Raw genomic sequence first — 23,083 nt, forward strand, 5'->3', positions numbered from 1 at the left:
TAAGTTGTCTGATACCATGATTCTTAGGAGATTGACTGCCACATTATGAGTGGAAGTGGAAATCAATACATTTAAGGATTCTGTCCATGACACAGTACTTAAGTAAATTTAAGATTGGGTAAATGTATTACAAGTCTTCTTTCTTCACCAGTGATTATTACATATAAAAATAGTTGTGTGTAGCACACCTTTATATTACTAAAGGGGAGTGCTCACATACATAATCCCAAGAATAGATTATCTCCAGGTTATCCACATTTGAATTTGGTATAGATAAGAAGATAAATGTGTGTGTGTGTGTGTGCGCGCGCGCGCGCGCGTGCGTGTATTTGAAGGATGCTTACGATTCTAATACTGCTTCTCTCAGGTTACTATCAAGATCTCTCAGGTTGCTATAACTTTGCACCCCTTAAACTTAAATTCAGTTGATTCCAGCTGAATGCAAGGGCAGGTGTCTCAGAAGTAGCTGGGTGACAGGAAATAACAAAATGGGAACTTTATTTTCTGTGGATAAGTCCCACATGGATAAATGAGCATTGATCTGTAGAAATTGGTTCTGTGCTATTCTGATTTTTATGAAAATGAATTTATGACCTCATAGAACTTAACATTTAAAGAAGCCCAGGCCAAGTTAGGTGGATATTTCGGGGGGTGATTCTGGCTGTATTTTGACAGGTTGCAAGATTATAGGGCCTCTCTGTAGAGGATTGGTGGCTTTTTCTTTGTGTCTTTAATTTCCCTTCACAGTTATTCATCCTATGCATTTATTCTTTTTTTCATCCCACAACTGTTTTTCCAGCATCTCCTCTGTGCCAGGCCACTTTTCTGGGCCCCCGAGGATATGCTGATGAGACACTGTGCTGTCATGGAAATTACCTACTGGTGGGGCAGATGACAGATAAGCAAGTAAATTATAAGTCTGAGATGTAACAATGTAAGCCATAGTGCAATGTAGAAAACAGAGTAGGGTAAAGGAGAGAGTAATGGGGAGGGATTCTCTTGTAGGCAGCAATCTTGAGCGGATTGCTGAGTGAAGCAAAACATTAAGCCATATGCAGAGGTCTGAGTGTTCAGGCAGAGGGAACAGCATGTGTGGTGGTTCTGGTTCAAGGCAGGATTTGGTGGATTCGGGGAATAGCAAGGAGGCCAAGTGTGACCAGATTGGAGTGAATGAGGCAGAGGGTGTTGGGACGGGAGATTGCTTAGGGAGGGAGACCATGCTGGCTTTGGCAGCTGTCATGAGGACCTGGTTAGTCTGAGTGAGCGGCAAGACATTGGAGGCTTCAAGTAGGGGCTTGATGTCATGACATTTTGTTTTAAAAACAATCATTTTGGTGCCTGTGTGGAGAATCATTTGCCGACAGAGACTTCATGTAACATGCTAAGACTCTATCCTAGGTATAGGTAGTTTATGGCTATGTAAGCAGGCTGGCAGAACTCCCTTTTTGATGGTGGAAATGAGGAAGAACCCTTGTCTCAGAACTGCTCCATCTGTTTGAATGACATGGTCCTTTCTTAGATCATGGGCCTGAAAGCATTGTAAGATAGTTTCCTATCCCTGGGCTTTGGTCAACCCCAAAGCTATGGCCTTCCACCTCCCTGATGACTCAGTGACTCATCTGGTCTTGACTGCGTAAATGCTTACATGCAATTTAGCATAAGGTACGCTATTTCCTATTGTTGGGGTGTTTGGTTCTCAGGGGGGTCCATCTCTGATTTCCTTTTTCACTGCTGAGCTCATGTTTTTCAGATACGGGATGCCTCACTCTGTCCCAGTATATCCTCCTTGACCCCATCTTGATGTTCTTCATCATGGCTGCCATGCTGAGCATGGTCAAGTACAACTCCTGTGCTGACAGGTCAGAAACACCATCTTTGTGGGGTGGGCATTGGGGGTCAGAAACTGTGCAGCTCCAGAATTTCTGTAATGACCAGGGACAGGGTGTGTACCTATAGGACTTGTCTTGAAACTGCACTTAAGGCAAGCATAGCATACTTTATTTGTTTATTTTTAGAGAGAGAGCATACACACATATGCTTGCATGTAGAAGAGGGGGAGCAGAGGGAGAGGAAGAGAGAGAATCCCAAGTAGGCTCCACATTTAGCATGAGGCCAATGAAAAACTCGGTCTCATGACCCTGGGATCATGACCTAAGCCGAAATCTAGAGTTGGATGCTTAACCGACTGAGTCACCCAGGCACCCCATAAAAATAGATTTTAATATGTTTTCTAGACATATTTTTATCTTTGTTTTGTATAAAAATAAGAAAATGTCAATTATCTGTTTTAAGAATATTATAATGGGTGGATTTGGGTACTGGTTTGTGGATGTTATGGAGGAGTCCTAATGCCTTCCCCAACCCCACCATCTTCTAAGCCACCCTTGGCACCAGTGCTGGTTAGGGATCCCAAAATAACTTTTCCCTTCACATTCTCTGTCCTAGAGGGGAGGGAACCAGGACAGAAACCACCTGGGAGCTGTTTGTCTCCCTGCCCTCCTCCATGGTTGCATCCATTCCTGACCCACTGACAGGAAGAATATATATAAAGGTTGGCTTAAGCAGTCCATACCAGTCAAGAGGATCTCTGCAGGCCCTGGTCAGTTCTAAAGCTGTTCTGGAGGGCCTGGTCTTCTTCCAGAATGGTCTTTTTTAGGTCATCCTTTTGCCTCTGAGAGAGTAGAGTAGGTCATTCATTCTATTCAAACCAAAAGAGCTGGCTCCGCCTAGGCTTTTCTAGGAGTCAGCTTGGTTTCTCCCTGGCCAGACTCATTAAATTAAATTACGCTAGTAAAGCCAGATCCAGTGACTACCATCTCTTTCTGGCTTTGGGTGATTATCTCCTTCTACCACGTCCGCCTCCACCTGCCACTTCTTGAATCCTTACTCTGTGCCAGGTACTGTGCCAGGGGCCGGAGGTACATAAGTCTCACGGTTAAGGAGCCTTCACTCTGGCAGAGGAAGCAGCCAGCTAGTGGGAAGTGGCAGCACCGAGCACTGGGTGCTGGAAGTGTAGCAAACCTTGGAACCGACTGCTGGGGTTAGGACGCGCTCTACCACTTGCTAGCTGTACTGCTGAGCCTCTCTGTAACTCAGTTTCCTCCTCTGGGTGGAGGGGATCATCATACGACCCACCTCCGCTGAGTTGTAGTGACTGTTAGTTTATATGTGTGAAGTGCTCAGAACAGCGCCTGACACATAGTAAGCAGTACTTGGTGACTTCACAAGGGCCGCAGGTGACCCCAGGCGAGGGCTGGCTGAATCCGGTGGGCCTCTCTGGATTTGCCTTTTCCTCCCACTTGATCGGTCACTACTGAAGAACAAGACTTATTCTTACTTCGAGCCCTGTACTTAGCCAGGAAAGCTAGAGCCCCAGCCAGAAAAACGTCCTCCTTACTCTCACCCTGCTTCCTGCGGTTTTGGGAGTTTCATAGACCCCATGCTCCTTGGAGCCACACCATGGCCCCTGAGGTTAGGAGCCCTCTAGAAAGACGGCAGTCCCAGCCTATCAGGGTCACAACACCTCTGCCCTTCCCCACTGCTGCTCTTGTTTTTTTGTTTTTTTTTTTTTTAGTTTGGTTCCAGCTGCCAAACTGAACTCTTGTGTCTTGTTGGTTTTCAGGCCCTTCTCTGCCCCCTGGTGGTTCTGGCTCAGCCTGACTGGCATTAATCTGGCTGGTGCTTTAGGGGTCAAGTTTGTTGGCCTCTTTATCATCCTGCAAGTGGGGTGGAACACCATTTCAGACCTTTGGCACCTGTTTGGAGACCTCAGTCTTTCAGTGGTGAGAACCCAAGTGCTTGTGGAAATGTCTTTGCTCCCTGGTATTGTGCAGCAGAGCCAGTGGCCTTTCTCTGCCTCTGCTGCAGGTGGTAGAGTGGCTGTGTTCTTGGCCTGAGATGGGCTGGATCCGGCCGTTGTCTGTCGGCAGCCTGACAGTAGGAAGTAGGCCATGCTCAGAGGCTAGAGAGGTTTAAAGGGAGAGGATGAACCGACATCCTTGGAATTTTCTTTTAGCATTTGTTTCTGTGATGTTTTTTAAATGCTCTGCAAACTGCCCAGCCGGGGGAGTCTGTCCAGCTGGACTCATGCCAATATATGGAAGATACTTGCTGCTTGGGATCGTGGGTAAAATGGGTAGGATGACTTCATGAACTCACAGTGTTCTTTCTCTGACCCAGGGTCTCCAGATTTGGAGGCAAGTAAGGGCCTTTAGAGTTTATTAAAGTATTATTAACTAAGCTGATTCTGTGCCAGGCACTGGGCAAAGGGCTTCACCCTCACTCTCATTTATCTCTCCTAACAGTCCTGTGAGGTAGGTCATTATGACCTTCTCTTCACAAATGAGGAAGTGCAGACCTAGAGAGGTAATCGTGCGTCCAAGACCGTACAAGTGATAAAGGTGGATGTAGGATTCAGGCTTAGAGGAGGCTGACTCCAGACCAGAACAATGGTTTACCATCGCCTCTGAACCAAAACCTTGATAAATTCATTTATTAGCTCAGAAAATACAGACAGACTGCCTTTAAGTCTGAAACATGGAATATGCAGATGAATAAAACAAGGGGCATGCTGGAGTATGCTGGGAATAAAACAGGGGCATGCTGCCCTCCAGAGACAATGGAGAGAGAGAAATAAGTGAACGGGTGATTACAGTCCAGCCAAAAAGTGCTGTGAGGGCACAGTGGAGGGCGTGAGCCTGGGTCACATGGTCCAGGAAGATTTATTGGGGGGAAGCTGAGGCCTGAGCTATAGATCAGGAATACTTATGTGTGTGTCAGATAGGGCTGGCGCAGTGCAGGAAGCGCAGGGACCACACGGGGAGCTCAGCGGAACTGGGAGGCAGAGGGGACTGATGAGTGATGAGGCTGAAGATGCAGGGAAGGTCTGGGGTCCTGGGTGAGGGCCTGCATAGGCAGCAGAGGGCTGGCCCGGGTTCACCCCCTTGCAGGGCCCGGGGTGGGGAGGGGTATTATAGAAAGACTAGGGTTTTCACATTTTTTTGTTGTTGTTGTTGGCTGTTAGTTTTTCAATTTTTTTGTGATTTTGACTCACACATAAAAAGTTACATATAACGCACATATAAGGTACAAAGTAGGATAAGATCCCATGTGCCCAGCACCCCACACTGGCTGTGTTTGCAGGTGACTGTGGGGAAACACCTGACCGCTCGTGTCCTGTGCCTCATAGTGCTGCCCTTGACTCTCTACACGGCCACTTATGCTGTTCACTTCATGGTGCTGAACAAAAGGTACAGCAGAGCCTTTCCAGCCTCTTGCTTCCCATTTTCCTCTTGCCTCTCAGCCTGCGGGTGGGCTCTGATTTGCTGGGTCTGTGGTTGGGATGTTAGAGGGACCTGGTGGGTTTTATCTGTTTGTTTCTTCTATGTTCCATCTTTTGGGTATCCAGAGGGCTCAGAAAAGCCAGAAGGAAGAGGAGAACTTCCTAATAGCCAAACTGCCCCTTATCCCTCAGCAGAGCCCCTGTGCTTAACAGGGATGGGCCAGAATAAGGCGTGCAGTTGGAGGAGGGCGATAATCTACAGCTACTGGCTGTAGCTCCCATTTACCAAGTAGCGACTCTGTGTCAGCATCTTGTACATATTCTCTTGCTTCATCACGATCCTTTATGAGTTCTTTTTTTTTTTTTTTTTTAAATCCCCAATGTATGAATGAGGAATTAAGGCTAAACAAAGTTAGCTACTGCTGAAAGTCACCTAGCCAGTAAGTGGCTTATTTGAGATCTGGACCCCTGTTACTCCAACTCCACCACTATGTCTGTCCCATAATACCATGCTGCCACTGTGGTTGTCTTTTTTTTAGATTAGTTGCACAGGGCTCTTCCAGGGTTTCCAGGAAATTAGAACTCCTCTCCAGGAACTCGCCTCTTTTCTGCTCCTTTTCCCACAGCGGTCCTGGTGATGGCTTCTTCAGTTCTGCCTTCCAGGCCCGGCTGTCAGGCAACAACCTTCACAATGCTTCCATCCCTGAACGTGAGTATCTCGGCCTTTATGAAGGTAGAAGGGCAGAAGCCTTTCTGGGTAGGTGAATTAGAAAAGACGACTATGATAGCCTGAGTTAGTGTAGCCTGTAGATGGCAGACTGGGAGCCACATCCAGTTAGATCTGGGGTGGGCACTCAAGAGTGACTTGGGACACAGGAAGGGCAGCCTCGAGCAGCAAGCTCTTCGACTGTACAGAGCGACTTCTCCCTTGTGGCTGTGGAAGCATCCAAGTCAGCTCTGTGGGAAGGCAAGCGGAGAGAATCTGGTGAAAGCACAGGCGCTGGTGCTGGTGGTCACTTTCCACCATCGCATTCGGTGACGCACATCCAGCCACTTATTCGCAGGTCGTAGTTCAGCACGTTAGCCACGCTGGCGGCTGTAGAGGGCCTGCCCTCCAGAGTGGAGAATCCAGTAACTGTGTGTGTTAAGTACATAAGGGATCGAAGGGTGCAAGAGATCACTTCTGCTAGGGGGTTGGAGGGCATCAGAGCTACATAGAATGAGATGCCGTGGAGTCTGGCCCTGGAAGAATGGGTAGATTTGAACGGACAGAGAGGGAGGAGAGGGCATACAGCGCAGAGGGGACAGCATGATCAAGGCCATGAACAGGGCACAATGTAAGGCACAGATTATCCATAGAAAAGTAGTAGAAGATAAGGCTGGAAGGATAGATTGGGCCCAGATTATAAGGGTTTGAAACGTTTGGGTGAGGTATCTGACTCATTAAATAGACAGTGGAGACACAGCAGAGGCCTTTGAGCATGAAGGAGGACAGGAAGGCTGTGCTGTAGGGAGGCAACACTAATACGAAGCATAGGACGGCTAGGGAGGGGGCGGGATTGGAGGCGGGGTCCCCTCTGGAAAGCTGTTCTGGGGTCTGGAGCTGGGTATCGTGGTAGCAACCATAGGAGTGGGGCACGTGGGCATGGACAAGGGAGATTGGACATGGAAAGAGAAAAGGAAAGATGTCACTGAGGACTTGAGCCCAGGTAATTGTTTCTTGGAGACACAATGACATCTTCTAGTCTTTCCAGTGCCTTGCACAGTACCTAGGACACAGGGGCCCCGCCAAGACTGTACAGAATGAGAAATAGGGGAAGCAGGTTAAAAAGTTCGTTTAGAAAGACAGATACTGGGCTCCACTGTAGAGAGGCTGATTTGAGATGCGTGGGGAAATCCATGCAACAGGGGTAATGGGCTTGTGGCTGATGCTTTCAGAGGAGGAATCAGCCAGCTAACAGGAAGAGTGATACTGTGGCAGTGGCTGTGATCCGTTAGAAACCTGTAGAAAGAGAATGAGATCTGGGCTGGCCGAAGCCAGGTCACTGGGAGTGCAGGAGGGAGGGAGTTAGGAAAGGATGCTGCAGAGGGCAGTCCTAGAGGGAGCGTGGGTTGAGAAGGGGGGAACAGAGCATTTCCAGAAGCAAAGATGGTCAGCAGTGTGCGGGGCTACATATGTTGGCCTGGGTGAGAGTGTAGAAGAATGGCGCTGTGGGTGTTGGCAAATGCCTGCCTGCTTGTTGTTTCAAACCTAGCTCACTGTGATCTCTTCCATCAAGCCAGCCTCTTCTTACTCTTTGCATGAGAATTCATCCTACTCTGCTCTGGGCTCCCACCGTGTCACACACCATCACTCCTTTGCTGGAGCACTTGCCCACTGTCCTGTGCTCATCGGTGTGTGCCGTCTTCTTCTCTAAGTCTGGGCTCTCCCAGGGCCATAGCCAGGACCCCTCCAGCTTTGGATCCACTCCGTATTTGATACGATCTGCTGACCAAAGGAACGAACGAAGGAGGACCGGAGTAGTCTATCACTGATGGAGCGAGACGCGTCTCAGTGGACTGGGGAATGCCAGGGCAGCCAGATTACAGGGGACTGAGAAGAGGGACAGTAGGAGGAAAAGAGGCTTCTCAGTTACCCAGGGCCTGCGGGCAGAAGGGATCTTCTTAGTTTATTCCTTTTTTTTTTTTTTTTAAACTCTGAATTGAAAAAACCAACAAACCCAAACACCATCGAACAGCTACTTTATATGGTATCAGATTGAAAAGACACAAAAGGACTTTGCAAAAGTGAAAATTATCTTAACAGTCTATCATAACTTTATATCTATCTTGAAGAATATGTTAGGTAAGACTTGAAACGCTTCTTCCTTTGTTGTGTTTAATGTATGTATAGACTTTGAAGGATGGGCCTTTTCTAATCTTTTGCTTTTACAAGTAGTGCTTGATAATACCCCTGTTAACATCAGCTTCTTCTGAAGTTTTGCGGAGGAAAGGGAGGTAAGGACACCAGTGAGACCCTGTAGTGAGCTCCCACTTGCGTTGACACCATGGGACTGAGAAGGCACCTGTGTGTCTCACTTTAGGTAGCGCTAGGCCCAGTGTGGTCTGTGAGAGGGTGAGTGAGTCCTGTGGCTTCAGAGGCCCCTTCCAGTCAGGGGCCACCGCTAGCACCATGCCAGCTCACACCCTGTCTTCCTTCCTCCCAGATCTGGCCTATGGCTCCGTGATCACCGTGAAGAACCTGCGGATGGCCATCGGCTATCTCCACTCCCACAGGCACCTCTACCCCGAGGGCATTGGTGCCCGCCAGCAGCAGGTCAGTGAGCCTTTTGTACTTCCTGTACTGTAGCAACACCAAGCTGTTGGCCAGGACGGAGCCTGCCCTTCTCTTTCTTGCCCCCATCCTTTTCCTGCACCATTTTCCCTGCTTGAAACAGTCTTCCTCCCGCGCCCTAATCCTTTTCCTCTGGCTAGCTCCAGCTTCTTTAGGCTTCAGAGCAAGTGTTGCCTCCGATTACCATGAGCCACCTCTACTGCTTACTGGGGTAAATGCCTCTCACATGAGGGGTTTGCCTGGCATGCTTTGTAAGCCTCTGCGCTAACCCTATTCACATTGAACTGTGAATTCAGTTCCTCTTGACTCTTGCTAGCTCTTGGAAGGCTCACGGTGCCTGGCTTGACATGGATGATGGTCAGGTGTTGTGGTTGTAAACACAGACTTGGAAACCAGACTACATTATCTGGGTTTGAATCCTTTTTACACCAGAGTTAGACTTTAAACAAGTTACTTGACCTTTTTCTGCTTCATTATCTTCATTTTTAATTAGGGAAAATAAAGAGTGCCTTTCTCCATCATAGGGTCATTGTGCAGATTAAAAGTATGAAGTACATGTGACATGCACCCTGGGGTCTTAGCCATGAGTATTACCTGAGCAAGTGGGCCACACTGTGTCCGTGTCCCTGTCTATGAGTGTCGGGTGTGGCTGTGGCAGATGGTGCCTAAGAGGGAGAGGCAGGATGTTGGAGAGGTTGGGGAGCCAAGTTGTGCAGAGGCCTTCTGTGTTACAGTAGATTTGACTTTGTTCTGTGGACACTGGTGAGGCGCGGAGATTTGTGAAGGCGTGATAAGATGTGATTAGATTTTTAGGTGATGGATTGAAAGGAGGGGCAGATTGAAGGCAAGAAATAAGTTGGGAGGCAATAATCATGACAGAGGATGGTGAATAGAGGCAAAGACCATGAACAGAGGTGGGAATTGATTCAGGAAACACTTCACAGCTCAGTGTCAGGGCCCCATCACTGGCAGCTGTCAGGGATAAGCTGTATCTAGGTCTATAGGCTGGAGATGAAGGTGTCTGTGGTAATGGTGTTTCACCATAGTCAGAAATGGAGGAGGAGGAATAGCTCTGGAAATGAGAGAGTTTGTTTTGTGTATTTGAGGTTTGGGGCTTGTCTCAGGAAGAAGATCTGTGTGCATAGCATATGGGTATCTGTGACACAGTGGGATGGGTGGCATTGCCCAGGAAGGGTGTGCAGAGGCAGGAGAGGCAGTGAAGGAGCCCTGGGTGGGGGGCAGCAACACTTAGGCAGTGGTGGAGATGCTCTGAGGGGCGCTGGTAGACGAGGCTGAGAAGGAGGGTGTGAACAGGGGTTGGGAGGAGAGCCCAGGGCAGACAGCATCCCAGGAGGACTGGTGGTCAGCAGTTCAGGTGCTGCAAAGGCCTCAGAGAAGGTGGGGGCTAAGAAAGAGGCCACATTGAATGATAGTAAAGGGGGCCTCGTTGCTAACTGGGACTGCTTCTGAGGAGTGGTGAGGCCCCAGGTCTCAGGAGTAGGGAGCAGGGGAGAGGGGAGGCGCGCAGACTGCAGGAGAGGCTTTTGTGCTAAGAGGCTTGGAGTGATGCTTCTCTTCTGGCAAAATGACTGGTATTTTTACTTGGCAAAAAAGTTTTACTTCCTAAAAATCTTTATTATTATTTCCTTATTTACTAGTTCACCAGGAAGTTGACGCAGAGTGTTGGGTTTTAGTATCAAGCTTCCCATTCTTGATTCTCCTGTTGTCTCTAGCACTTTCGAACCCACTGGAGAGTTTTTAAAACATTCCAGTGCCTGGGTACCAAATAGAAGCTCTGACTCCACTGATCCAGGTGGGGGCCCATGCATTGTGCCTTTCTGTTTTGCTGTGAAATTCTCCAGAAACGGCTAGTGGATGGCCAGAGCAGAAAACCACAGCTAGCCCTTCCATGGGGAGCTGCAGCTGTCATGGAGAAGCTCAAGTTACAGATGTGGAGGCCAGCATTGTTTACACTGTGCAAAGGGAGAGAAGGACCTTGTTAAACTAGTCCTGGTGTTACATACTCACAGTCATGTGTGGAGGTGTGAAGTCATGATAGCGATGTAGAGAGAGCATGTGGGGCCATGGCATGGAAGAGTCTGGTTCTGTCCCAGCTGAATCACACTGAGCCTTTCTTAGCCAGTTTCTTCATCTGCCAAATGGGGAGTTGGACTAAACCACTTCTAGTGGCCCACACTGCCCTGGAGTTTAGTGTCTTGTCAACAACCCTAGGAGTCCATTTTAAAATATTTTTAAAGTATAACATTTATAAAATAAAAAAACAAAAAAAACCAAAACCGAAAGCTACATTAATTCCAGAAGATCAGTGTTTACCCACATAGTTTGGCGTACAACATTCTGTTATTATAGGATATGAGTGTTTCTAGGAGACTTTCTGTTGTAAAAAAATCCATTGTAAAAACAAATGTTTCTATGGGAAAAAGAGGCCATGGACTATACTCGTAATAAAGAAGTAATTTTTCTTATATAATTTTAATAGTAAGTTTTGTTTAAAAAAATACACAGAGTACATACACACAAGCAACATAAAATCTTAAGATCCTTTAAGCAAATCTAGGCCGGTGGACTCTCTGTACCTTTGTTTGGGAGTATGAATTTAATTTCTTGATGGCTGCCAAAATGTTTTAGTTTCTCTCTTTTTTTTTTTTTTTTTTAAGAATTTATTTGACAGAGAGAGATCACAAGTAGGCAGAGAGAGAGAGGAGGAAGCAGGCTTCCTGCTGAGCAGAGAGCCTCATTCAGGCCTTGATCCTAAGACCCTGAGATCATGATCTGAGCAGAAGGCAGAGGCTTAACCCACTGAGCCACCCAAGCACCCCACCCCTTTTTTTTAAGTTGGCTCCACACTGGGGGAGCTGGGCTCCAGTGTGGGGCTTGAACTCATGACCCTGAGATAGAGACCTGAGCTGAGATCAGGAGTCTGATGCTTAACCAGCTGAGCCATCCACGTGTCTTGTACATTCGAAATACCATCATTCCTGACTTTTTTCTGAGAAAGGAAAAGCCACTGAAACAAAGCAGCCATAATACATACATAATTTTTTCCCTAACTGCTGATTCCAAATTCCTTTGCAAGTAAATCAGTAATGTTTTATCCAATTGGAGTCATAAAACTCACTTTGCATATATTTCGATTGTTTCTGGATATTTGTGTTCTTGTTTATGTAATTGGCATAATTGTTATGTGTATAATTTCTATCCTGGGAGCTTTGGAGTTAGCTGCTTGGTTCGATAGGCCGTGGTGACTTTGAGCAAATTACCCATCCTTAGTTTCCTTGTAAGGTGGGGCTAGCTATGGTGCCTAGCAGAGATAGAAGACTTGCCCAGTGCTTAGAGCGGTACCTAGTGAGAAATGGCAGCCCCTTTCAGCATCAGCATTTTATAAACCTTTTCCTATGCTGGTAAAAAATGCTCAGAAACATTTTTTGTGGCTGTGTAATGTTCTGTCCTGCAGACGTATCATCATGTTAGCTACTCCCCTATCACTGGATGTTTATTCTGTTTCTGAATTTTTGCTATTAGATTCATCATAGCATGATGTGAATGTTCACATGCACACACACACATTTAATTTTTTAAAAATCGGTGTCTATGAAATGGCTACAGGCTAAACCCTCAGGCTTCTAGGACAAGATATATATGGAGCTATTTAGTTTCATTTGGTCACATTCTAGAAAATATAGCATGAATTTTTCATTTAGAAAATTTGAGGCATGTTCTTAATTACTTCTTAAAATGCACTAAATCAAGGTACCAGCGTGGCTCAGTCAGTTAAGCGTCTGATTCCTGATTTCAGCTCAGGTCATGATCTCAGGGTCCTGAGATTGAGCCCACATCCAGCTCCATGACTGGCTGTGAAGCCAAGGTAGCATTCTCTCTCTTCCTCTCCCTGTGCCCCACCCCCAGCTCATGCTCTCTATCTCTATCTAAAATAAATAAATACAAAATTTAAAAAATACACTAAATCCTGTTTGTGTGCTGGAGACTATGTTACACAATGTATCATGGTTCCTCCTCTAGGAGGCTAAAACTTTAAAGATAAGATGCAGAAATATACAGAGAGACCGATCAAAAAGGCACTTGAAGGAGAAACCTCTAAATGCAGATGGAAGGAGAGAATCTCAGTAGGGCTACTTTGGAACCCTCCTGGGCAGCATGGCCCCTCAGGTTGGTAGCTGGGGATTCTGAAAGAGGCTTAAGCAATGCTGGTTTGCTCTTGATTGTCCTGTGGCTACGCCGATGTTGATGGTATTCTCTCTCCCACCTGCCCCCAACCCAGGTCACCACATATTTGCACAAGGACTACAACAACCTGTGGATTATCAAGAAACACAACACAAATGCAGGTAATGTAGGAACTGATGTTTCTTGCATTACTGCTTACTCTGAGCCATTTTTAACATTTCTCATGCCTTCAAATGGTACGGAGATGGGCATTCCAGAGCTTTCCTTGGCAGTACCTTTACTGATCTCATTTATCCTTTCAACAGCTACTTATTGAGCATCTACTATCTTCCAAGCACTGTTGTCAACATAGGAGGTAAGAAGTGAGCAAGATCTCACTCTTAAGAGCTGTCATGCTGAAGCCAGAGAGCCCGGCCAAGGCTCAGACTTAGTCTAGACTGGTTACCTAGACGTGCTGCTGGGGGCTAGTTGAGTAGACCCAGCTGAGGGCACATGGTGGCCACTCTCTTTTGTAATGAGAGCACACTAAGCCTTGCAGACCTCAGCATATGGTGCAGCTCAAGTTGTCTTGATTGGATAGAGTACTGCTGCCCTCTGGTCATCCCTGGACTGGACCAGTCGGTTGTAGATCTCAGAGCCTGTGGCTGGGCTTGTCTAGCCTGGTGCTTGGGTCCTCACTCCATACCTGCTGGCCTGCCCCCTGGGTGGCCGGGGCAAAGCTGCTCTGAAGCACATTTAATGGGCTCTTGGGGCTTTATGACATGGGCTATATCCAGATCTTTCTTTGGTCAGGGAGCTAGCTGCCTGCCAGCTGTGCTTTCTGTATCTATAGCTGAGAAGAAAACAAAGGGCATCTTCTGCTCATGTCTGAGCCCCTGCTGATTGTGTCACAGGCTTTCTCTGTGACTCCTCAGTAAACCCCGCCTGGCTCTCCACCTTTCTGGAGTCAGCGGCTCCTGAGCTTTGGTGTGGCAGTAGGTGGCTGTTCACCTAAATTCACCCTTTTTGTTCCTTTCCTCACCTCATATTGCTGCAGTCTTGTGACAATATTGATTGTTTTCATCCAGGACAAACGTAAGCGGCCTATCGCAAGGAGGGGTTATGAGGCAAGATTGCTTTACGTCTAAAGTTATGTGGGCATCGACCAAATCTTGGAACATCTCTGATCTGTTATTCGATGTGGCTTCTAGCTTAAGGTGGTTGCATTTCCACCAGGGAACTAAGGTGTGTGAAGGCAGAGAGCTGCAAGCACTTAGGGAAGTGGGAACCATACAAATTAAGGTCTTTTTTTATGTATTTCTAGGAATTTATCCATTTCTTCTAGATTGTTCAATATGTTGGCATATAGCTTTTCATAATATTGTCTTATGATTGATTGTATTTCTATAGTGTTGGTTGTTCCTTCTCCTTTCTCATTTGTGATTTTATTTATTTAGGTCTTTGTGTTCTTGATGGCTAAAAATGCCCCTCCCGCCACATCCTTGTAAAATGAAACTTGCCTCCCATTGACTTATTTGATTTGTCGCCTTTGCTGATTAATCTTTTTCGGAGACCTTAGGGTCCATGTAGGAATGGGCATCCCTACACTTAAGTTTTCTTTTCTTTTTTTTTAAGATTTTATTTATTTATTTGACAGAGAGAGATTACAAGTAGATGGAGAGGCAGGCAGAGAGAGAGGGAGGAGGAAGCAGGCTCCCTGCTGAGCAGAGAGCCCGATGCGGGACTCTATCCCAGGACCCTGAGATCATGACCTGAGCCGAAGGCAGAGGCTTAACCCACTGAGCCACCCAGGCGCCCTACACTTGAGTTTTCTAATTCTCTTAAAAACTAGTGATTTGTTCTGGCACATTTCTCTTTCCTGACCTTGAGTGTTAGTGTCTCACTGTTTGGGAAGAAGTTTGCAAGGATCTTTTTTGTGTTGCTGGTTACTACAACTACTCCTTTTCCATTGTCATTGTCTTGCTAGACCTGATCTGACTTGGTTTCTAGATGATGTGGTCCCTTTCTTTTGTCACCTCATCATTTTCTTTACCTCACGCTTAGCAAGTTTATTGTCAGAGACAAGATAATAACAGACAAAATTTTCAGGGCTTAACATTGGACTCTGAGGAGAGCGAGGCATATGGTCATTTACATGGAAGACTATGATTTTACTACTAAAAGGAAAATCTTATTATTTGACTTCCCAGCTTAAAAACCCTCCTATGGAGGCTTCGGGGCCTGTCAGACAAAGACCACATTTCATAGCCTGGCTTGTACTGCGTGGCCTTACTTGTTCACATCATCGATTCCCACAGTCTTTCCCATTCCTCTCCCCGACACACCCTTCCCACTTATAGGAAACCGTTCGCTATTGGTGAGATGTGTTTGCTCTTTCATATATCTGGCCCCACTTGTTGACCTGACAATATTCTCCCCTCCTTAAAGAGCTTTTCAAGCATATCTCTGAGCTTTTCAAGCATATCTTCCTTGAGACAGGGAGTGGCCCTTTCTCTTTGTCCTCCCAGCACTCTGCACCTCTAGGGTCTATGATATTATACTGTAACTCTTTACTTGCAGGCCCTCATTTCATACTAGCCTAATGAGTGAATGACTTCAGATATCAATGCTGGTTTCTTCTTGGCAGATCCCCTAGACCCTTCATTCCCAGTGGAGTTTGTAAGACATGGAGACATCATTCGGCTAGAACACAAAGAGTAAGTAAATTGGCTCTCTGGGATGAGTGAGTGGTATGGGCACCAAAGGTAAGGAGTTCTTCTAAGCTGGAAGGAAACAGAAGTCCGATTTGGATGAGGCTCTAGTAAATGGAACAAGGCTGCTGTGCTAGAATGGGAAAGCCATTTTATGAAAACCCAGACTTCTTTTATGAAGTCTGGTGAAATAAGCAGGCCAATTTTGTCTGCCTGATTTGGCTTTGGGAGCTTTGAACTTTGAAAATACCGTTCAGTTTCCCTTTTTCCAGGGGAGGGAAAAAAGTATCTGAGTTACCCAATGCTTCTTCTCAAGTGGCTACCTTTAGGAAGATGTAGAAGTCTGTTTCTGAGAATATGGCAAGCTGGTTTATTTAAGCAATATTCTCACTGAAAATGACTAAAAATGCTGGAATAACATGAAAGCGTCCTAAAGCATCAAAGAGCTGACAAGGCAATAGGGAGTTACCAGGACAAAATCTAAGTGGAAGTGGGGTGTGGAGATTCCAGAAAAATGAGTGGGATGCTGCAGCCATCTCTGCCTTGATCCTGCAATCTTGAGTTTCGATCTTTGGTTTTGACTGCCCCTTGAGAGAGAGAGTTGTAAATTCAAAGCTGTAGGCTCACCCAAAGTGGTAAATGTATTAAATGATCCTTCCCCCAAACTTGAAACCACAAAGGGCTAGAGCAGGGGGAACAGGGGTTGAGGAGGGGCTATTTCTGGTTCCTGAAAAGTTGTATCTACCAATTGATCCTCATATGGATTTGTGGCCCAAATTAATTTCATCTGGATGGTCTGAAAATCTTTAGGCCATGAATTACAATGAATATAATCCTAGACTGGTAATATTTCCTAGGTGCCTGGCTAAAAGCAGATGTAAATCCTCTTTTGGGAAAGAGATTGCCCTCCATTACCATAAATAGTTTTTCAGTGATGATGAATACATAGTAAAAAATAACTAAGCACACAAGGAAATAGGGCACCATGTGCAGGAGCGAATAGGAATGATAGATAGCAGAAGCAGCTCTGCAAAATATTGTATAGTAGGATCATTCAGTATGGAGTATTTTAAAAATCAGGGATTATATATAGAGAAAAGCTATGCTCTGTGTGTGTGTGTGTATATATATATATATATATATATATATATATACACACTGTATATATAGAGAGAGAGAAAACCTTTTTCCTACTATGATTGTGAATACTTTTTAGTTTTTTTTTGTTTTGTTTTGTTTTTGTTTTTTTATTTGACAGAGATCACAAGTAGGCAGAGAGGCAGGCAGAGAGAGAGGAGGAAGCAGGCTTCCCGCTGAGCAGAGAGCCCAACGCGGGGCTCCATCCCAGGACCCTGGGATCATGACCTGAGCTGAAGGCAGAGGCTTTAACCCACTGAGCCCCCCAGGCACCCTTTACTTTTACTTTTTTTTTTAAAGATTTACTTTAAATCTTTACTTTTTTTTTTTTTTTTTAAAGATTTTATTTATTTATTTGACAGAGAGAGATCACAAGTGGGCAGAGAGGCAGGCAGAGAGAGGGAGGAAGCAGGCTCCCTGCTGAGCGGAAAGCCCAATGCGGGGCTTGATCCCAGGACCCTGGGATCACGACCTGAGCCGAAGGCAGAGGCTTTAACGCACTGAGCCCCCACCCTTTACTTTTTAGTCTTTATTATTTATTACTTAGTTTCATTTTGTTTTATTAACAGAAAGTTATCATTTATTGTTGAGTTTTATTTTTGGAAATTTGGAAATTTCCAGAATTTTTATAGTAAACACTTAATTCTTATTGTGGATAAAAGTAAGAAGTATTATAAAACGAACAAAGTAAATAAAGCCAAATTAATTCCTCCCTTCCCCTTCTGACCCCCACTTTGTAAAAGTGGTGATAAGGGCAGAAAGAGTAAATGGGAGGGAGGAGGCTTACCTGGCTTAGGCACGAGTAGATTACAAATCTTAGTTTCTTCTCCCCAAAGCTGCCTCATGAGTCAGGCAAGCTAAGTGCTTCAGAGCCATCAAATGTGGTAAGTCATCCCCCTACTGCAGAAGTTAACCCCTTTCTTGGCACAGGGTCCAGGGCTCCTACCGTCTGTCCCTCATGGTTTGGGCAATTCTCTGATTCTCTGGATGTTTCTTGTGAGTAAATAGGCAAGATATTCCTGATTTGTTGGATTTCATAGCTCAGATTCTAATTTTTCTTGCAGTAAAAGATGACTCTGAATATCCCTAGTAAAAGAGGAGACGTTACATGTCTCTTTTCCCCAGGATAATGCCGTTTCTCTCTCTTTACTTCTAGGACTTCTCGGAACCTGCATAGTCACTATCATGAGGCCCCCCTGACCCGGAAGCACTATCAGGTCACTGGCTATGGCATAGTAAGTGAGCAACTGGAGTGTGATCAGGCTGTAAAAAATTGTGGGGCCTAGTTTATGGCCATGAGACAGAACACATCCTCCCTGGAATTCTGGAATGTTCCTAAGGATGACGGGCTACACAGGGACTCTATTAACGTTCGGAACTTTTTGGCAAGGCTTGCTGTGGGAAAAGCAGCCTGTGAGTCTGTTTGTCTCCATCTCTTCCCTCCCATAATAACCATGCCATTTTTCTGTTCTGACACTTAATAAATGTCACATATGAATACTGTTTGGGTCCCTTTTTAAATCACAGTGGACATAGAAGCCATGGACCCACAAGATGATCCTAGGTAAATATATAAACATATATTTATATATTTATTCTTTGCCAGATCCTCATTGACTTTACTTTTAAGGATTACTTCCCTGTTCTGCAGGAGATGTTAACCACAGTGCTTTTGAATTTTTTACTAGCGTGGGGTGATGCAGTTAATAGAAAAAGAAGCTCAATGAGTACTTGGGGAGTGATTTGGAAACAAAACCACTGGAGAGGGCAGCTAGACTTAGGACTATCTTACGTTCCCTTGCAGGGGCTTTAGTGCATCAGTCAAGATTCTGTGTTCCTTAAGGTGGCCTTCCCAACCCCCCTCCCGCTTGCTCACCCCATGCTACTGGGGCCACTAATTATCATTTTCTTGAGGGCATCTCCTGAGGAGAATTAGACACAAATGTCTTAATTTCCAGAATATCATCTCCAGGCCAAACCTTTCTGGCCTAGATGAGTGAGTGTCCAGATGGCCAAGTAATGGGTACAAATGGCCCAAATCTATTTCTGTTGGCTCAAGGTGCTGTCATGAGTTTGCTTTAAGAGCAAAGACATATGTTTAGAATTTAAATGTAGTCCTGTGAAGCACTGGAGTGTGAGCCGCAGGAGTCACACTACTTTTCTTAGTTGTGGTGGTGAGCACTGGGGGAATGTCCGTCACTTGGGGTGTTTCTCTGGCCCTCTCATTCCCCTTCCTGCCTCATCCACTGAGGCCTATTTTGTCTTTGACCGTTGTAACATGGTGGCATCGGAAGGGGGGCCATCTCTCTTTCCTGACATGTCTTCTCTAAAGTCATCTTAACTTTCTTTGTATTTTTCCCTTGATTGACATGGCAGAATGGGACAGGGGACTCAAATGATTTCTGGCGGATTGAGGTTGTAAACAGAAAATTTGGAAACCGGATCAAAGTGCTTAGAAGTCGCATTCGCCTCATCCATCTGGTCACAGGTTGTGTCCTGGGCTCCTCGGGAAAGGTCTTGCCCAAGTGGTGAGTCTGGGGTTTTGATGTCCCAACTGAGGCTCATCTTTCCCCTTTCACACTATAAGGAGTATACCAGAAACTTCTATTTCCCAGTTGTCAATGTTCACCTCACGTTTTCTTGTATTTTAGTGGTAGATGGAGGGAGAAAAGGCATCACGTGTGTTACAGAGCACAGAACTCCAGAGTTCCTTTGGTGTTTTATGTGTTCTGAGAGTTGAACAGAATAGTTGTTCATCTGTCTAGGACATTCTATGTGCTCTGGGCCTTTCTAACGTGGGAATACTCTGGACTCCTCCTAGGACAGTCATGGAATATAAAAGAGTGAGGTTGAAAAAAGTATGGCCACTGGGTTGAAAAGAGCAGGTTCTATAAATGTAAGAGATTTGACAGTGCGACTCTCTGGTGAGTGTCACGTCTTCTGAGAGACCTCTGTGACTGCTTTTCACAGGGGCTGGGAACAGTTGGAGGTTACCTGCACCCCATACCTAAAGGAAACCCTCAATTCTATCTGGAATGTGGAGGACCATATCAATCCCAAATGTGAGTGAGATTACTTCTTGGAAACATAAGTAACTCTTATATTAGAAAAATCAATGTTCATAGATTCTGCTGCCACTGTATCTCATTGTTGTCATTTCCTGTCTTTTTTGAACCTAATCTTTTCATATGAGGTGTCTGGACAGGTAGCTCCTTTTTCTTCCCATCCATGTCAACTTCCCATCCTCCTCAAACTCCCCCTAAATTGACCCGTGACCTCACTGTGGGCCAGAGCTAGTTTTCTTGTTCCATTTTCCCTGCTTCTTGTTGGATCTGATGCTTTTCCTTGCTGCCTGCAATGTGGGTCTACTTATCTTGTCTCCTTCTGGGCTTTTCTGTCCCCTGCACCTGGGTTCCTCCCACCCTCAAGGCTTGGAGCAGGCTGGTGCTTTCCGGTGATGCCCCTGTGGAGAGCCCCAGCCAGCCAACACTTTCACAGAAAGCAGTGGCCATAGCCCTTGAGCCCCCATATCTGTACTCCCAGCTCCAATGTGGTGTTTCTACAGGAATGTAATCTTCAACTCAGTCTTAGGATCCATCGTTTGTCTTCCTCCACCACTCCTCTTAAGCTTCTGCTTGATTTCCCCTCTCTGTGCTTCCTATTTCATTCTCCTTAGTACCTAATTTAGCCAACCAGCTAATTACTTTACTAATGAAACAACTCTTTAGTGAGTATAGTGGGAAGCCTGGGGGCCCCTGGGATACACTGGTGAATGAGGTGGACTTGGTCCCTGTCCTCCCAGACCGGCCCAGCATTCGAGCCTGTACCATAATGGAAGGTGATAGTGCTGAGAGCAATGGCAGCACTGGGGATAGGCCTTGTCACATTTGTGTTTCTCCAAGTGCCTCACGAGGGCTTCGCATAAGCTGAAGGGATGATCAGGAATTGGGCCAAGCTTTCTTCTGTCTCCTCAACACTCTAACGTACTCATTAGCCAGTGCATCAGGAAAGCTATACTCGGGCTCCAGAAGCAGTGTTGGAACACAGACAGCTGTGAGAAGTGCTTGTAACCGAGGTTTTCTTCTCTGTCCTTTCTTTGTCTAGTGCCAAACATCAGCCTGGATGTGCTGCAGCCCACTTTTCCTGAGATCTTGCTGGAGTCCCACATGGTGATGATCCGGGTACTGTGGGCCCCTCGCATTTGAAGGCTTCTCTGTGAGCTCCGACCATCCACAAATTTGCATCACAGATCAGGAGCCATGGTGTAGATGCACTGTCTCCTGGTGGGGGACTTTGAAAGGGTCTTCGCTTCTGCTTTACTTGGTCCTTGAAGGCATTTCCCTTATCGCAGAATGATGACAGTGATGGTGATGACGGTGATGGCGACAGACTCCAGTGCACACTTACGTAGCTCTAAGCACAGTGCCGCACCAACTTATTCAGCAGTTATCACAGTCGTATGGGCTGGTTGTCCCCACTTTAAAGATGAGGGAATTGAGACACAGATTGGTTAAAGAACTTGTCCAGGGTCACAGAACTAAACGGAAGAGGTGGACCAGGCTTCAGAGCCAGGCCAGCAGCTTTCAGAGTCCACGCTGGTTACTGCCACCCCTGCTGATTCTAAGTGATCCTCCAATCTCTTCAACGGCAGAGCCCACGAAAACCAGAGTGCTCTTGGTTGAAGATCTTGAGACATTGATAGCTCCTTCCATCATAGGAAATTAGAATGAATTAGCATGAATACTGATCTGAGCATGTTGTTGATCTACAGCATAAAGTGCCCACCACGAGCCCACTCGTGTTCCCAGACACGGGGAACTGTTAGGGGGCATGGTTGAGTCTACCGCAGATTTCGTAACACTCGTTGTTACTCCCCATCACGAGTGTGAGACAGCCGTCCTAGCCTGAAAGGTGTAAGAACAATTGAGAGAGGAGATGCTTAAGTTGAGAAAGTTCTACGCAGTAGCTCACTTCACCCCTGGGCAGCAGAGAAAGCCTGCTGCAGTGCTGATGTGTGGGGGATGCCTTTGCTCTGGTTTGTGGAAAGCCAGCATCCCGCAGCAACGGTGTGTAGGAATCGCTGTATCTTGAGCCAGGTACGTGATGATCACTGCACCCACGGGGGCGCAGAGACGTGTAGTGCTCGTTGTTTGTCCCCTGCTGAGCCGCTGTCAAGTGGACTTTCCTGGAAGTGATTATGTAAGCAGTCCTCAGTAAATACAGTTGACTTACTTCACCAGATTCGATCAGAGAATTCAAATTTTGTCATTTCTGCACATTGGGAGGTGATGACTTGACATTAAGTGATCTCTGGGTCATTTCTTCTCTGACTCCCTGCTTGTAACTGTCACTGTGGCCTGATGACATAGCTCTTTTGAATACGTGCCTGTCAGCTAAAACATCATTCTGTGTCTGGGTAGAATTTTAAGATGAAGTCTAAATAGTCTCGTTTCTTCTTTCATTGTCTAAGAGGTAGAGCCAAAGAATAAAGGGGGACCAGGGAACTTTCTTATTCAGCCAATATAGAGTCAGGGTGGGGAGGGTGATCAAAATAGTCCAAATGAGAGAAACCGCACAGGAGAGGGCTTCTCTGCCTGCTAAGTGGAGGGTCTGAGTTCCGTGCAGAGAAGGCTGCCTTTCCTGCTGAGGTCAGCTGGGATGAGCCCACTCTAGATTTTAAGCATAGGGAAGGATGTATAAATGCTTAGGCCTGTAAAGGTTGTAGGTTTTTCCTTCCCTCCATTTCTTGGATTAGTAAAGGAACTGGATTTCCGAGGCTAACACAGTGAATAGATTTTCTGTGGCTGGTTAGAGCTCTGGCTGGAGTCCTGGAGTCTGGGACCGAACTGCAATGGTTCGAAGGAATGGATTTCCCTTAGCAGCTCCTCTGGGGCCCGGGATGATTCATTCTTCATTCTGAGTCCTTCCGTGGAGAAACCCTGACCTAACTCGTAACACCTCACTCCTGCTCTCAGGAAGTGGCTTCTCCGTCTGTTCTGATAATGAGGCTGGCACCAGGCCTGGTGCTTACTATCCAGGGTCCTGATCTTTTCCTTCTTGTTTTGGAAAAACCCTGATTGTGGTATGTAGAGACAGGCTGTTGGACAGTCTTGGCTGCTGGATTAAAGGTGCTGGATCTGGGTCCTCCAGGCTAAAGTGTTCACTCTGAATGGGGGTAGTATCACTCCCAGAGTAAAATGTATTCTCGGACGGCAAAAAACCCTTAACTTTCTAGTGTATGAAGCACAGGTAGTCATCCAGTATGTAAACACATTTACAGTATAGCTGTGGTATTAAAGTGTCATGGGAGGCATTTAGGAAAAAAATGTCTAAAAAGCCCCAGGAGGGGCAAGAATGAAAAAAAAAAGTTGACAAACACTAGACTAAAGTAACTTTTTCCAAGTTCAGGAACTCATCGGACTGTCTGGTTTTGTA

At 46.0% G+C, this 23,083-nt stretch overlaps 1 protein-coding gene across 1 annotated transcript in view; it reads left to right on the forward strand.

Moving 5' to 3' along the window:
• The window catches only part of POMT2 (protein O-mannosyltransferase 2), a 43,000-nt gene that overhangs the window by 14,275 nt on the left and 5,642 nt on the right, over window positions 1-23,083 (forward strand). Inside the window, exons 5-15 of the mRNA XM_059182700.1 lie at window positions 1,751-1,859; window positions 3,623-3,782; window positions 5,143-5,249; window positions 5,908-5,990; window positions 8,488-8,597; window positions 12,916-12,982; window positions 15,448-15,517; window positions 17,805-17,883; window positions 19,025-19,176; window positions 19,619-19,710; window positions 20,753-20,829. Coding sequence (XP_059038683.1) covers window positions 1,751-1,859; window positions 3,623-3,782; window positions 5,143-5,249; window positions 5,908-5,990; window positions 8,488-8,597; window positions 12,916-12,982; window positions 15,448-15,517; window positions 17,805-17,883; window positions 19,025-19,176; window positions 19,619-19,710; window positions 20,753-20,829 — 1,106 coding nt within the window. The remainder of the gene's footprint in view (window positions 1-1,750; window positions 1,860-3,622; window positions 3,783-5,142; window positions 5,250-5,907; window positions 5,991-8,487; window positions 8,598-12,915; window positions 12,983-15,447; window positions 15,518-17,804; window positions 17,884-19,024; window positions 19,177-19,618; window positions 19,711-20,752; window positions 20,830-23,083) is intronic.

This window comes from Mustela lutreola, chromosome 7 (assembly GCF_030435805.1).
Source record: "Mustela lutreola isolate mMusLut2 chromosome 7, mMusLut2.pri, whole genome shotgun sequence".
Classification (NCBI taxonomy): Eukaryota; Metazoa; Chordata; class Mammalia; order Carnivora; family Mustelidae; genus Mustela; species Mustela lutreola.